Consider the following 14253-nt stretch of genomic DNA (forward strand, 5'->3'; position numbering starts at 1 on the left):
GAACTCCTCCCCAAATGTGTCATTTGTCGACTAACATTGCTTGTGGTAGGTTTTCCATGTAGAGGTTTTTAAGTTACCCAGTAATAAATAAGTTCATCTTTTCTTCATAGCCTTTGAGTTGTCGTTTTTGGTTTCAAAGATTTTTTTGATCCTTAGGCTTAGAATGTTTATTTAATCACTTAGATTTTCTTGGAAATCTCCAAGAACTTTAAAAAGTCTTACTTTTCCATGCATTCTGTCTTTTTAACATGAACTTTATTTATACATCCAACGGATACTAGAATGATCTTTCCGGCAGTAGACCTGATGCATCATTCTCTTTGGAAAATGTCTTTGGTGAGTCCACGTTACCTATAGAATATACTCCAAGGACATGTAAGGGTCTGTGTGGTCTGACTGAGGCCTGCCTCTGTGGCCTCAGTTTATCCTATGAGTTTTCTATTTTATACTCTAGCTGTCTGCACCAATGTGAAGGTCTCTGAATGTTCTCTAATGAATAGAATGTGGATGGCAACAGCTGTTAGTCTCTTATCACTGCCAGCTCATGAACCATAGGGATTTGCTTGATTTTCTTTTGAATTGATTGTATACCCTTTTTATGATGCTCTTTGGCAACACTCATGCAAAGAAAATTTATATTTTATTTTTTATTTTTTTATTTTTTTATTTTTTATTTTTTAATTTTTATTTATTTATGGTAGTCACAGAGAGAGAGAGAGAGAGGCAGAGACACAGGCGGAGGGAGAAGCAGGCTCCATGCACCGGGAGCCCGATGTGGGACTCGATCCCGGGCCTCCAGGACCGCGCCCTGGGCCAAAGGCAGGCGCCAATCCGCTGCGCCACCCAGGGATCCCGAAAATTTATATTTTAAAAAGCAAGGGTATCTTGTATCTGAGTATCCCTGGCCCTTAACAGATAGTGGCCTGGTTTTCACTCTCGTCACTTAACCTCTTGGTGGCAAGACCATGTCTTGGCATTTTCTTCATAACAGGTATTCTAAAACTTGCACTTGGGGTTTGTTTTAAGCAGACATGGTAAGACATGGAGATCTGGAAGTGATCATCATGAAGGAAGATGATTGTACTCGCAGATTCCCTAAAACAGGAGGCACCGTGGGGGTCTCTGGTTGTCTGGGATCCAGCCCTGGGGTGACTTGGGGAAAAGGGAATATTGGCTTGGTGTGAGCTCAACAAAGGAGGTGGCTGGGAGTGTGGGCTCTGGACTGGTGGGTTGTGTATCAAAGGTGTGCTCATGCAGGAGTAGTTGGCTGTCTCTGGGAATCAGCTTGCCCTGGGGGGATAGTCTCTCCAGGAGCAAGGTCCCAAATGCCAGAGCCTCAAGAACACAGCAGATATAGTCAACCAGCATGGTGCTGGGCATCGTTACCTCACTGAAGGTTAGTTACTGTTAGTGTCTGTCTCCTTTGTTCTGCCTCCAGCCATCTGGTTTATCTTTTGTTAGGAGGTGTACAGAGTAAGGTTTTTCCCTCTACGTAAAGGGATACTTGCGTTTTATGTTTCCTCCCCTATAACGCAATGAAACGTTGCTCAGTAGAATATCATTATCAGGGCAGCCCAGGTGGCCCAGCGCTTTAGCACTGTCTTCAGCCCGGGGTGTGATCCTGGAGACCTGGGATTGAGTTCCACATCGGGCTCCTTGCACAGAACTTGCTTCTCCTTCTGCCTCTCTCTCTCTCTCTCTCTCATGAATAAATAAACATCATTTTTTAAAATAAAGAATGTTATTATCACAAATAGGCAATCCAGAGCTGATGTCACGCTCAGTCTACAGAGGAGCAAAATTGTTTCACCAGGTGGGGGTGTCATGTAACAATGACATGGGCTGGGTTGTTTTTTTCTCAAAAGGGAAAGACATGAAGGTGTAGTCAACATCCTTGGACCCAGAGTCCACCAACTGCCAGGTGGCCAGTCTTCTCCTTTATCATGTGAGGCGATGAGGAGTTACATGATGTCTAAGGTCCTCTCCCGTCTCCAAAGTTATTTCTTCTAATGGTCACTAGAGAAATGTTAGACCAGAATAAAACAATAAAAGGTTAATCTTCTGGAAGAGACCTGGTTCTGGCCAATGCCATTGCAAACATTGCTCAGTTACATTTCCAGATGGCATCTTGGGTAATTCAGGACATCCTCTGGGTGGCTTGATTTTAAGTGACTCACATGAGTCACACAGAAGGCTTTGGTCCCCTGAGCATCTAATTAAGACACTCCCTGCCTCAAACTGCTTTTCCATCTGTTTAGCTTTTGTAGGAGAAATAATGAAGCAGCTGTTTTGTCACAGGAAGATTTGATTTTTGCCTCCTATTTTCCAGTTGACATCCTCCCATGAAATAATGAGTTAAATATAAATACGGAGAGCATGTTGGATTTTTAAGAACGGTGCATTGGGAAAAAAAAATTGAAGCACCTCTTTTATATCCTTCCTTCTATGACAAATTTTTACAAGCCTCTGCTGCTCCAAGTTCTGCGCTTGGCTATGGGCATCAGGGTTTCCTGACAGTCTTATGTAGCTGTCCGGGATTCTTCTCACACCGTAACCCCCTTTCTAATTAAACTCCTCGATTTTTTGTTCCAGGAATGTGCTAAGGCTCATCCCTGCTTCTGTGCCTTTTGTGTTTTTAGAATGTTCTTTTTGTTCTTCTTCCTTCACCGTATACAAATTCCACATCTATTTTTAAAACCTTTTCTTACTGTTACAGACCTCACTGATTTCTCCTTCTTCTGAGCTCTGGAAGGTCTTCCAGGCAATGAGTGTATATGTGTATCCCTATATATCTTCCTATGTTGCTTTATGGTTTTTTTTTTTTAATGCTTTCTTCCAAATGTGATCATAGGTGCCTTAAGAGAAGGATCCATGTGTAATAGTTCTTCCATGGAATTTAATCTATAGTAGTGGTTAATAAATTTGAGTTAATTACCATTTCTTTTAGTGAAGGGATAGATATTCTTCTTTAATTGTTCAACAATTAAATTGTTCGACAATTCCATTTTATAAATGTTTCTGAGTTTTGCTCTATGTTGACAACTATGGGTAAAAAAAATGAGATGAATAAGTTCTGGTCCCTGTTCTGCCCATGTATACAGTCTAGTAGGGTTGGGGGAAGGGATGAGCATCCAGGGGGTGGAGGTAGATATGCGCATGAGTGGTTTTAGTAGGTTGGGGACTAAGGGTGCTGTCCAGCAGGGCAAGGGCCACCAGGCCTAAGTAGCAGTGGGGGCTCCCGTGGGAAATAGTAACTGGGCAGGAGCAATAAAACTAAAATAGTTTCTTGAAACTTTTCTCAATCTGTCTCTTGGGCTCATAAACTATGTGTCCTATTTTTGATGTAATAGTGTGGAAAATTTCTACAATATCCGTAATCTTAATGTGAGGCCAAAAAACCCCCCTCTGAAACCAAAAAATCCCATCATAGTTCAACTTACGGTTTTGTCAGGCGTCTCCTAATTGCACATTTTAAGTTTAATGAAAGGATAACTGACAAGGATCTCATGAAGAAGGACAAATCAGCATGACATCACAAGCAGTCTCAAGTGTACCAAGTGAAGACAATTTCAAATTATTGTCAGAACAGTGATGGGCAAGGATTATCTACGGAAGGAGCTCGATTGCATTGGGAATGGCCTGCAGCTGTGCACTTTGTGTCTCTCAGCTAGGAACTTACTAGGTTCTTTTCCAAATTAATATTCTACTTTTGCGTGAAAGAGGCAAGCTGGAGGTTGATAAAAACGTTTTTGAAAAAAAAAAATAGAACGTTTGGAAAATGCTGGAACATGAAAGCAGCGTGGAGTGGCTTGGGCTTGATGTCCTGTGTGTCGAATGTTTACGGTGTGATGGTGGAAAGTGAGGCACCCCGGTCACTTGTGAGTCCGCCACAAAGACCGAATGATATTTAGTGTATGTTTGTAGGGCTGTATTTTACTGGCTAGCTGACAGTGATCACATGGAAAAGCCTCGAACTGCTGAGCTGCAGGGCTGCCTCTGAGCTCCTTTCATGAAAGAGGTGGGATTGGAAGTGAGGGCTCCAGGTTCTGGCACTGGAGGGATGGCCTCCTGCCTGTGGGACCCGAGGAAGTAAACCGCTGTGGCCTAGGCTGGGAAAGCAGGGGGTTAGACTCTTATTCTTTATAATTTATCTTTATGACTTTGTAACTTTGTGACTTCCTCCAGGGAGATTCCTGGGGTATTTCTAATGTGTAGAAGTTCACAAAACAAAATGCATAGAGATGATGTGTTTCAGTTTCTATTGCTCTATAAAAATCTTCCCCCAACCCAGTAGCTTAGAGTTTGGTGTTTCTGTTTCTATTGCTCCATAAAATGCATAGAGATGAGGTGTTTCAGTTTCTATTGCTCTGTAAAAGTCTTCCCCAAACCCAGTAGCTTAACGAATGCAACAACCATTTTATTAAAGCACCTGTGAGGCAGGGATTTAGGCAGGGCTCAGCCCAGTGATTCTTCTGGCCACAGGATGTCCGTATAGTCACTTGATTGGCAGACGAGCTGATCTGGAGGGTTCACTATAGTTCTGTCGTGTGCTGGGCTCCTTGACAGGCATGGCTGTAGCCAGGCTCAGCTGGTTCTGTCGACTGTGGTCCTACACATGGCCAGCCCAGCACAAGAGGCTCAGTCTAATGTGGTGACTCAAGGCCTCCAGGAGAGTGTTGGGAGACACCTGAGCACAAGAGCTGAGGCTTCTTTGTGACCTGGCCTTAGAGTCCCAGATCATCACTTAAAAAAAAAAAAAAAGATTTATTTATTTGAGGGGCTCCTGGGTGGCTCAGTCAGTTAAACAGCTGCCTTCAGCTCAGGTCATGATCTCAGGTTCCTGGGATGGAGCCCTATGTTGTGCTCCCTGGTCATCGGGGAGTCTGCTTCTCCCTCTACCAATCCCCACATTCTCTCTCTCTCTCTCTCAAAGAAATAAGTAAAATCTTAAAAAAAAGATTGTTTATTTATTTGAGAGGGGAGGCAGGGTGCTGAGGGAGAGAGAAACTTAAGCAGACTCCATGCTGAGCAGGGAGCCTGACGCAGGGCTCGATCTCATGACCCTGAGATCATGACCTGAGCTGAAACCAAGAGTTGGGCGCTCAACTGACTGGACCACTCAGAATCCCCACTTCCAGTGTGTTCTGTAGATGAAGCAAGTCCCTGTGGCTCAGATTCAAAAATAAATGAATTATACTTCACCTGTCAATGACAAGAAAAGCAAAGAATCTGTGGCCATCAAAAATTTTTTTCATTTTTTTTGTTATCAAAATACACATAACCTAAGAGTTACCTATTATAAACCACTGCAAAGTATACAGTTTGGTGGTCTTCAGTACATTCACACTGTCCTACAGACATCACATCTATCTCTAGAGCTCTCTTTATTTGCAAAACTGAAACTCTGTACCCGTTAAACACTAACTCCCCATGCCCCCTCCTCCCAGCCCCTGGCGACCACTGTTCCCCTTTCTGTCTCAATGAATTTGATTATTCAAGGTGTTTCATATAAGTGGAACCACACAGTATTTGTCCTATTGTGACTGATTTATTTCACTTAGCATGAAGTCTTCAAAATTCATCCACATTGGGGGCCCTGGGTGGCTCAGCTGGTTAAGCATCTGACTCTCAGTTTCAGCTCAGGTCATGATCTCAGGGTCAAGGGATTGAACCCTGAGTTGGTCTCCATGCTCAGCATGGAGTCTGCTTGAGATTCCCTCTCTCTCTGCCCCTCTCCCTGCTTGAGTGCACTCTCTCTTTCTAAAATAAACAAATCTTTAAAAAAAATTCATCCATGCTGTAGCGTGCATTAGAGTTTCCTTCCTTTTTTTTTGAGTCATATTCCATTATATGTATAAACCACCTTTTGTTTATCCTTCCATCTGTCAACAGACACTTGGGTTGCTTCCACACTTTGGCTACTGTGAATAATGGTGTACTAAGCCTAGGTGTACAGACTGTGGCCATGTAAAATCTGGTAAAACAGAGGACGTCAATGAGTAGAATAGAGTTGGAATAAGAAAAATTTTAGTACAAGCACAGTGCAAATGGCTGCTCACTCTCAGTGTCCATGAGACGGTTGAGATTGGTAAGCGTGGGGAGCTGGGAGTGTAGGATTTGGGTCTTATCTAAAGCAGCAGCACCATTAATGCCAGCAGCTATGGCCACATGGGAATGTACATGCAGAGTTGCTCCCATTGTCTGTTCCAAGAGAAATGGCATTATGGATGTTTATGTCAACTTTCCGATTTTTAAATGTTGTCAAATGAAAAAATTTAAAAGATTGTGCAAGTCAGATAAAAATTCCTCATCATCTATATAATCTGAGATTTCTTCCTAAAACACACCAATTAGTAAAGGTATGTAAAGGACCGATCTCAGGGCTTTATTTCCTTAAATAGTACAAACCCCAGGGATCAGCAAACTTTTACTTAAGTGGGTAGATGGCAAATAGTTTAGGCTTTGCGAGGCTGTCGGAGTCTGGCACGATTACAAAGCTACTCAGCTGCCCTATGTTGTAGTGTGAAAGTCGCCACAGACAGTATGCAGATGAATGGATGTAAATGAATTTGTGTTCCCATAAAACTTTATTTACACAGTCTTGTGGCTTTTCCCCTAACCCCTTGGTGTAGGTGAATCAGAGGGCAGGGGCATCTGAAGGGAGTTTCAGACAATCATGAAAAATAATTCTAAAGGGTTGGTGCACAAGAGGGGACTGGTTAAATAAAATATAGTGTGTCTGTGAAAAGAAAATACGAGTGGCTACTAAAAGAAGGATGAGAGGGATCAATTTGTATGGTGGCAGATAGCATTTTTCAAAGATAGTGGCACTTTGATACTCCTCCCATAAGACAGGATCTGGACCCTCTGCCTTTGGAATTGCATGTCCTTTGGCGATTCTTGTGCCCGGTAGAGTAGGGTGGAGTGATGCTCGGTGACTTCCAAGGTTAGGGCATAAAAACAGATAGAGCTTCCACCTAGATGTCTCGCGAAGTCTCTGGCTTCCACGTCATCGGTCTGACCAATGTGTGAGGTCCATGCTATGAGTCAGCCTGAACTTGACCTTGTGGAAGGAGCAGATGGAAGGGCCCTGGGGCAACATGAGATAGAGATACCGGCCAGCTCCAGGGCCAGTCACCTCCTGACTGGCTCCCCCTGGCCAAGCCAAGCCTTTCTAGAATTCCTGCCCACAGAAACCACAAGAGAAAGTGCCATGATTGCTGTTGCTAAACCACAAAGTTTTAGAGTGGTTTGTTACGCAGCAGCATTGGGTACTTGGAAGAAGCACAGATACAGAAAGAGGAACACATTGTATCGTTAGGTGAAATTAAAGCAAATCAATACAACATATACTTAGGGAAGGACAGACCAAAAACTGTTCATTTAACTGCTGCCTCGGGGGAACAGAACTGTAGATCCAGGGCAGGAGGGATACCACTGTGTTTCTTTTTATTTTGGGCATAATTTGAAGTTTTCACCATATGCGTATGTTACTTGATACTTTTTAAAACACTGGTTTACATTTTAAATAAAGTGGAGATTGAGAGTTAAAATTTTCTGAGTTCATAGGATCTTCCTTCCTTTTTTTTTTTTTTTTTTTTTTTAGCATGGGCTCCTTTTTACCCAATGCATCTATAGAACTCAGAGTTGTGAGCAATGGTATCTTAGACCCTTCACAAATTCACATATGTAAGAACATGAAGACATTGGAGATAAAGGAATATGTCGAAACATAGATAATTTAGGAAGAAAATCTATTTCCAGGGAAACGTAAGTGAAAGTAAAACACTGCGTCTCCATTTATGCTTTATTTTAGGGTTCCATTTTGGAAAGATGAGGAGATACAAATTTTAGTTAAAAAAACCCAACAGGTTATTGTGCTCTTAAGACCATTATCATTACCACTTTCCCCAGTCTACTCCCATTGTCTTTACTGAAATTTGCTATATGTGTGTGTATGTGTATATAAATATATATATATTTTAAAGATTTATTTATTTTAGAGTGAGAGAGTGTGAGCGCATGTGCAAGTGGGGGGAGGGGCAGAGGGAGAGAGAATCTTAAGCAGGTTCCACCCTCAACAGAGCCTGATGCAGAGCTCAATCCTACAAATTTGAGATTATGACCTGAGTGGAAATCAAGACTCAGATGCTTAACCAGCTGAGCCACCCAAGTGCCCTGAAATGTAGTATATATTTTTAACAAGATCATTTAACAGAAGCATTTGGCTAAACCACATCTAGAATCTCTTTTTAATCCAGGTCACTTCTGGAGAGATGGATATTGTCCGAAGGAGGAAAGATTTTCATGGAGACTATTTACAATCAAGTATTTCTAAATTCCAAAATAGTTTCCTAAAACTCAGTTTTATTCCTTACTTTCAGTTTTGCCTTAGAGTCTTGGATCTCAGACATGGACATATTTTTTCAAGCCCTTTTAACTTAGAGACGAAGAAATATAAAGAGGACCACCTCCTTGTGTTACTTCAAAACAGTGGTTCTTGGACTTGAGCATCAGGATTTCTGGCCCCATTCCCTGTGTTTCTAATTCTGCAAGTTTGGAATGGATTTTTAAATTCTGCATTATTAATAAGTTTCCAGGTGATGCTAATGTTGCTAGTCCTGGGCCCTGACTTGAGAACCACTGCTTTGACGTAATTCCTTCTCAGACCAAATTGGAGAACTTCTTTTCCTCTTGCAGGTGAAAAATCTTTCAAATATGTTTGGATTAGTTTTCTTCTTCATCATCACTTCACTGAACCTATATGCTTATCTTTTCCCAACTTTCCAAGAAAGATACACATTCTCTTGACATTTTTCCTGAACCTGTTGCCGTTTGTTTCTATCCTTTTGAGTCACCAAGACCAGAAGTTCAGCCACAAAGATGAATGATCCTGGCACTCTCCCCTTCTGGTCTTGCCCATGTGGACTCTGCTCCACGCAGCTCTCCATCTTGCAACTATTTGTGCATGTTCTCAGATGTGCTTTGTGCTGAAGGGGGCTCAGTCCTACCTCTCTAACATATCCTATAAGGTATCTGTCCAGCTTTTGGTGGTTGGCTGTGAAAGAGAAGATTTGACGCAAACATTTAAATATGTCTAAGTAGAACAATGCATTGTGAAACTCTCTTGAAGTGGGGTTAAGATTCCCTCTGGATGTCACGGGAGCAGTATGCCTTGATATCAACAGATCATCATCTTATATTTATTTTGAAAACCAGCTTAGGGCTGGAAAGAAATCTAGAGAGCAGATGAAGGTCAAAATAAACATGCACTGGGTAGGACAATGCCAGTAGGGGAAAGTCAAATCCAGCAGAGTAACCTGGTTCCATTCAGCATTTATTGAGAGCCTGCTGCATGCTGGAGAGCATGCGGGTTTGAGTACACAGAGATAGAAAGACATATCCACAGAGGGAGCCTACCATCATGATGGTGAGTGTGGACTCTGGAGCAGGTGGGATTGAATTTAAGTCCCCCTCTCCATTGATGCTGATGGGCCTATATGTAAACTTGCAAGCTTGACTCCTTCTCATGTATGAAATGGAGTAAAAAACACCTACATTGTATGTGTGCCCAAGTCTCTAATGAGATAATGCCTTGTCTTGGTCTCTTTGGGCCACCATAACAAAATACTGTAGACTGGTATTAAACAACAGAAATTAATTTCCTCGTTCTGGTAGCTGGGCTGTACAAGATCAGTATCTGGCAGGATTCATATTCTGGTGCTGACTTTTGTCTAGCTTTTGGTGGTTTGCTGTAAAAGTCAAGATTTGACTCAAACATTTAAATATGCTTGTGGACACCGAGGCTCCTTCCACAGTTTGGCTATTGTGGCCATTGCTGATAGAAACATCGGGGTGCAGGTGTCCCGACGTTTCGTTGCATCTGAATCTTTGGGGTAAATCCCCAACAGTGCAATTGCTGGGTCGTAGGGGAAATATCAGGAAGGGAGACAGAACATAAAGACTCCAAACTCGGGGAAACGAACTAGGGGTGGTGGAAAGGGGGGAGGAGGGCGGGTGTTGGAGGGGAATGGGTGACGGGCACTGAGGTGGACACTTGACGGGATGAGCACTGGGTGTTTTTCTGTATGTTGGTAAATTGAACACCAATAAAAATTAATTAAAAAAAAAATAAATATGCTTGTGGATGACCACATTCTCATCCACATGGCCTTTCCTCCATGTACGCATGGGGAGCAAGAGCAAGCTCTCTTGTGTCTCCTCTTATGGGGCACTGACCCCATCACGACGGCCCTTGTACCTCTTCTAACCCTACTCACCTCCAAGGGCCCCACACCCAAGTGCCATCACATTGGGGGTTAGGGCTTTACTGCATGAGTTTGTTGCAGGGAGAGGGGGGCATGAACATTCATTCCCAGCCTGTAAAGTAGTTCAGCCAGTTCTTGGAGTTAAAGAACCACTGTGCTGACTTTCCTTCTTAATGCTTCCTTCCTTCCTTAAGCTTCTGCTGCCAGCTGTCATGGGATGGAGCACTAGAAAGCTAGAAATACATACACTGAAAAGTTTTAACCAGCTTTTAAATCTTTTTTTTTTAAGATTTTATTTTATTTTTTAAAAGATTTTATTTATCGAGAGAGAGAGACAGAGACAGAGACACAGGCAGAGGGAGAAGCAGGCTCCCTGTGGGGAGTCCGATGCAGGACTTGATCTCAGGACCCTGGGATCATGCTCTGAGCCAAAGGCAGACGCTCAACTGCTGAGCCACCCAGGTGTTCCCCAGCTTTTAAATCTACTCCATGTAGTGATTGCTCTTATCAGAGGCTTTGGAGATAAATTTAATGAAAACAGACTTTCCTTTTTCTGGGTTCTAATGCCCCACATACTGTCTTGAGCTCAGTATTGATTCCTACTTTACAGTTATGTGACCGTAGTGATGGTGGGAAAACCTCAGAATCCAGTCTCTAAGGGGATATTGAATGTAATTTGAAAATATGAGAGTTTCTTTAGGTATGCTCTGATGTTTTCATCAATTCAGGATCCTGTAAATATGATCTAAAAGTTTATCACAGGAAAGAGTTACATACGTCACTTCTAAAATCCCAGTACTTCATTAAACTACTTAAGCGGTGTGTGTTCTCTGCCAAATGGGCAATCTTCACTGCGTTCGTTAGGTTGAAAAATGTGCTTCTGTCTCACCAACTGATTGCCCAACCACAGTTGTTTTATGAGTAGAGAGAGTGGTAAGTGGAAAGTCAGGACAAGACAAAGAAAGCAGAAAGGACTCCCATGCTAAGGGCTCCCAAATTGAAGATTATTTCTCTGTGGGAAACAGACTCACACCTACCCCAGAATGGTTGATTCCCATTTTCACAGGTTGCGGAAAGTAGCACGTGTTTTCATTCCAACAGAAAACCAAACCCTTGATGACAGAATTTTCGGTGAAGTCCACCATCATTTCTCGTTACGCCTTCACCACAGTCTCCTGTAGGCTGCTGAATAGAGCTTCTGAGGACCAGGAAATTGAGTTCCAGATGCAGATTCCAGCCGCAGCTTTCATCACCAACTTCACTATGTAAGCGACACTCTGGTCAGAGACCCTGGAATGAAGATGTCTGTGTGGGGTAGCCAGGGCGAGCCTGAGAGGATGTGAGCTCCACAGCCTTCGGGCATGAGGATTTATCTCAGCAGGTGGCATGTGGCTCACAAGGGCGACTCTTTGCCTTCCTCCTTCTCTAACTTCCTTCTTCCCTTTCTCTTTTCTTCCTCCTTCTCTCCTTTCCACCATCTCTTTCATTCTGTTCCTGTTTTCTTCCCACCTTCCATTCCCCTTCTTGAATTCTTTCTTTCTCTCCTTCCAACAAACACGTGCCCACTCTGGGTCAGGAACTCTTTGAAGCGACCAGGATACTTCTATGAAAAAGACTGTGTTGCTCTGCTGCAGAAATTGCAGTAGGTAAGCAAATCAATAGATTAGATCATTTCAGACCGTATCAAGTGCTTTAAGATAGATGGAGAGGGGCTTGTCTAGGCAGGGAGGAATCGGGGAGGTGGCTCAGAAGAGGCAGTGCTTAAGATGAGACCTGAATGATGAGATAGTGTGATCCCTGTGATATATAAAGTCAACCATATTTCTTCTTTTCTTCTGAATTAGGAGGCAAAGACATAGAAAGTAGGGTGGATTTTTTGGGTTTCATTTTGGGTGTGGGCAAAATTCAAGCTGGTGAATCTTCAAGGAAATTTGTTTGAGCAGATCTTATTTCCTCCTGGGGCAATGAGAGGCACCATGGGTCAACCCTGACTATTTGAACCTGTTGAAAATTGCCCTAGAATGAAATGAATGATTCAAGAGTAGTGCCCTGGTCTGGAATGCATTCTTTCTGCATATCCAAGAGTCACATAAAAATATTTTCTAGGGTTGTCATGGTTATGAGATCCATGTCTGAATTTGTCTTGGAACTGCAAGCCAGTAACATGGCTGTCTCTTGTGTTTCAGGCTCCTTGGAGACCAGGTGTTTCAGGGAGAAATTACAGAGAGAGAAAAGAAAAATGGTGATAAGGTAAAAGAGAAAAGAAATAAAACCTCAGAAGATAATGGGTAAGTGCCACCTAATTAAGGAATTAAAAATCCACTTCAACTTGGAAGGAAACCATTTAGAAACATCTAGAACATTTTGACACAGTGATTTTACATGTGTTGAATCCAGTAATGAAAAAAATTGAACTTAAAAAAAAATCCATTTCAGCAACATGTCACATATTCTGCTCCTGTGCCCACCCATCTTGCTCTCTTCCCTTCCTTTAAGTATTTATCTGCTTTTTTATTTTTAGCAGGCAGTAAATAATTAAATATATATAGGTAACAATATAGCAGGAAAGGGTTTATAATAAAAAGGAACATCTTACCACTCCTACTACCCAGGTCTCACTTCCTAGAAGCATCCACTTCTGATACTTCTGTAGTGTGTGGGTTTTTTGTTTTGTTTTGTTTTTGTATGACCTCTCTAACTCTAAAGTTTATGGTAGTCTTGTTTTTTTTTTTAAATTTCTTGATAGAAATCAAACATTATCTGTTGATTCTCTGCTGTGAAGGAAGAGGGTTTAGCATATATGCAACACTGCCACCCTCCCTCTGAGTTCCACATTTTTCCATTCTTATCTCTTCTTCCATCATTGTAAACCATGTTACACTATCTTAGCCTAGCCCTACTATCTTAAATGATAATCCCCTCTCCTTCATTGACACCCTACCTTTCCTTTCCCATTTCTACTGCTCATCCGTTTTTACCTGATTATTTACTTCTGCACTGTCAGAGTTGCCAACATTTAAATTTTGATCTGTAATGATATGTTTCTTTATTTTGTCCATAACGTGAATCTAAACATTGAAAACCAATAACTAGTATTTGATTTTTAATGATTACATAAATGGCATTAACTGCAGAGCCACTTGGTATCCTAAGATTCTACTTCCCTCTCTGCCAGCCCACTTGAAGAAAAGTGATGTGTTCCCCTTGAAGAAAAATGATCTTGGTATCCAGATAAGGTGGTGTGAACATGGGAACCTGTTTTTGTTCATTAATAAAAGGATGTAGTTTTGAGAAAGCTTGTTCTCTAACATCATAGACGTCAGAAATTTTGCTGTTGGAAATCCTATTAGCGAGAATGGAACATCTTACTCTTGCCTGGAAGATGTGAGTCATGGGTTTACTTTGATACAAAAAGCAGCCAAGGTCCACAGCTTCAGATAAGGCATCGTTGGACACAAAAGTCCACCTTTATCTTAGCTTTGTAATTCCTAAGGACAGAAAACCTCAAGTTTGCTTCTCAGTCTAGGGTGATACTAACACTTTACACATAGCCCTGCTTTTTCTCGAGCCTCCAAACATTGCTTCATTTAACCTTATCTACACGCCACTTTTCCTCTAATCCTATGATATTACCTTGTGTCTGCCTTTGGTGAAATTCTCCATGATGCGTTTGGTATGTAGTCTCCCTTACTGCAGCAATTTACTAAAACCTAACTTTGTTGGTGGATCTCAAGTGGTCTTTATCAGATGAGTTTTATGAAGAATATCTTTCATCATAGTTCGTAAACTGTTCATAATCATGCCACAGTTTAGTTGGATTACAATATAAGCATTTCTGTGTTTCCTGGAGTTTTAAATTGTCTTTCTTTTTTCTTATGACATAAAATTTAATTTTGTCACTATTAACACCATTTTGAAATGGTGTCTAAATGAATAGTTATGACTGAGTTTCTGCAAACAATGACATCCATGTTATTGCCAACAG

The 14253-nt window shown here is 41.8% G+C and overlaps 1 protein-coding gene across 1 annotated transcript in view; it reads left to right on the forward strand.

The window, feature by feature from the left end:
• The window catches only part of ITIH5 (inter-alpha-trypsin inhibitor heavy chain 5), a 75893-nt gene that overhangs the window by 11684 nt on the left and 49956 nt on the right, over positions 1-14253 (forward strand). The window contains exons 3-4 of the mRNA XM_026016751.2: positions 11370-11533; positions 12455-12556. Coding sequence (XP_025872536.2) covers positions 11370-11533; positions 12455-12556 — 266 coding nt within the window. The remainder of the gene's footprint in view (positions 1-11369; positions 11534-12454; positions 12557-14253) is intronic.

Source organism: Vulpes vulpes, chromosome 2, assembly GCF_048418805.1.
Source record: "Vulpes vulpes isolate BD-2025 chromosome 2, VulVul3, whole genome shotgun sequence".
NCBI classification, from domain to species: Eukaryota; Metazoa; Chordata; class Mammalia; order Carnivora; family Canidae; genus Vulpes; species Vulpes vulpes.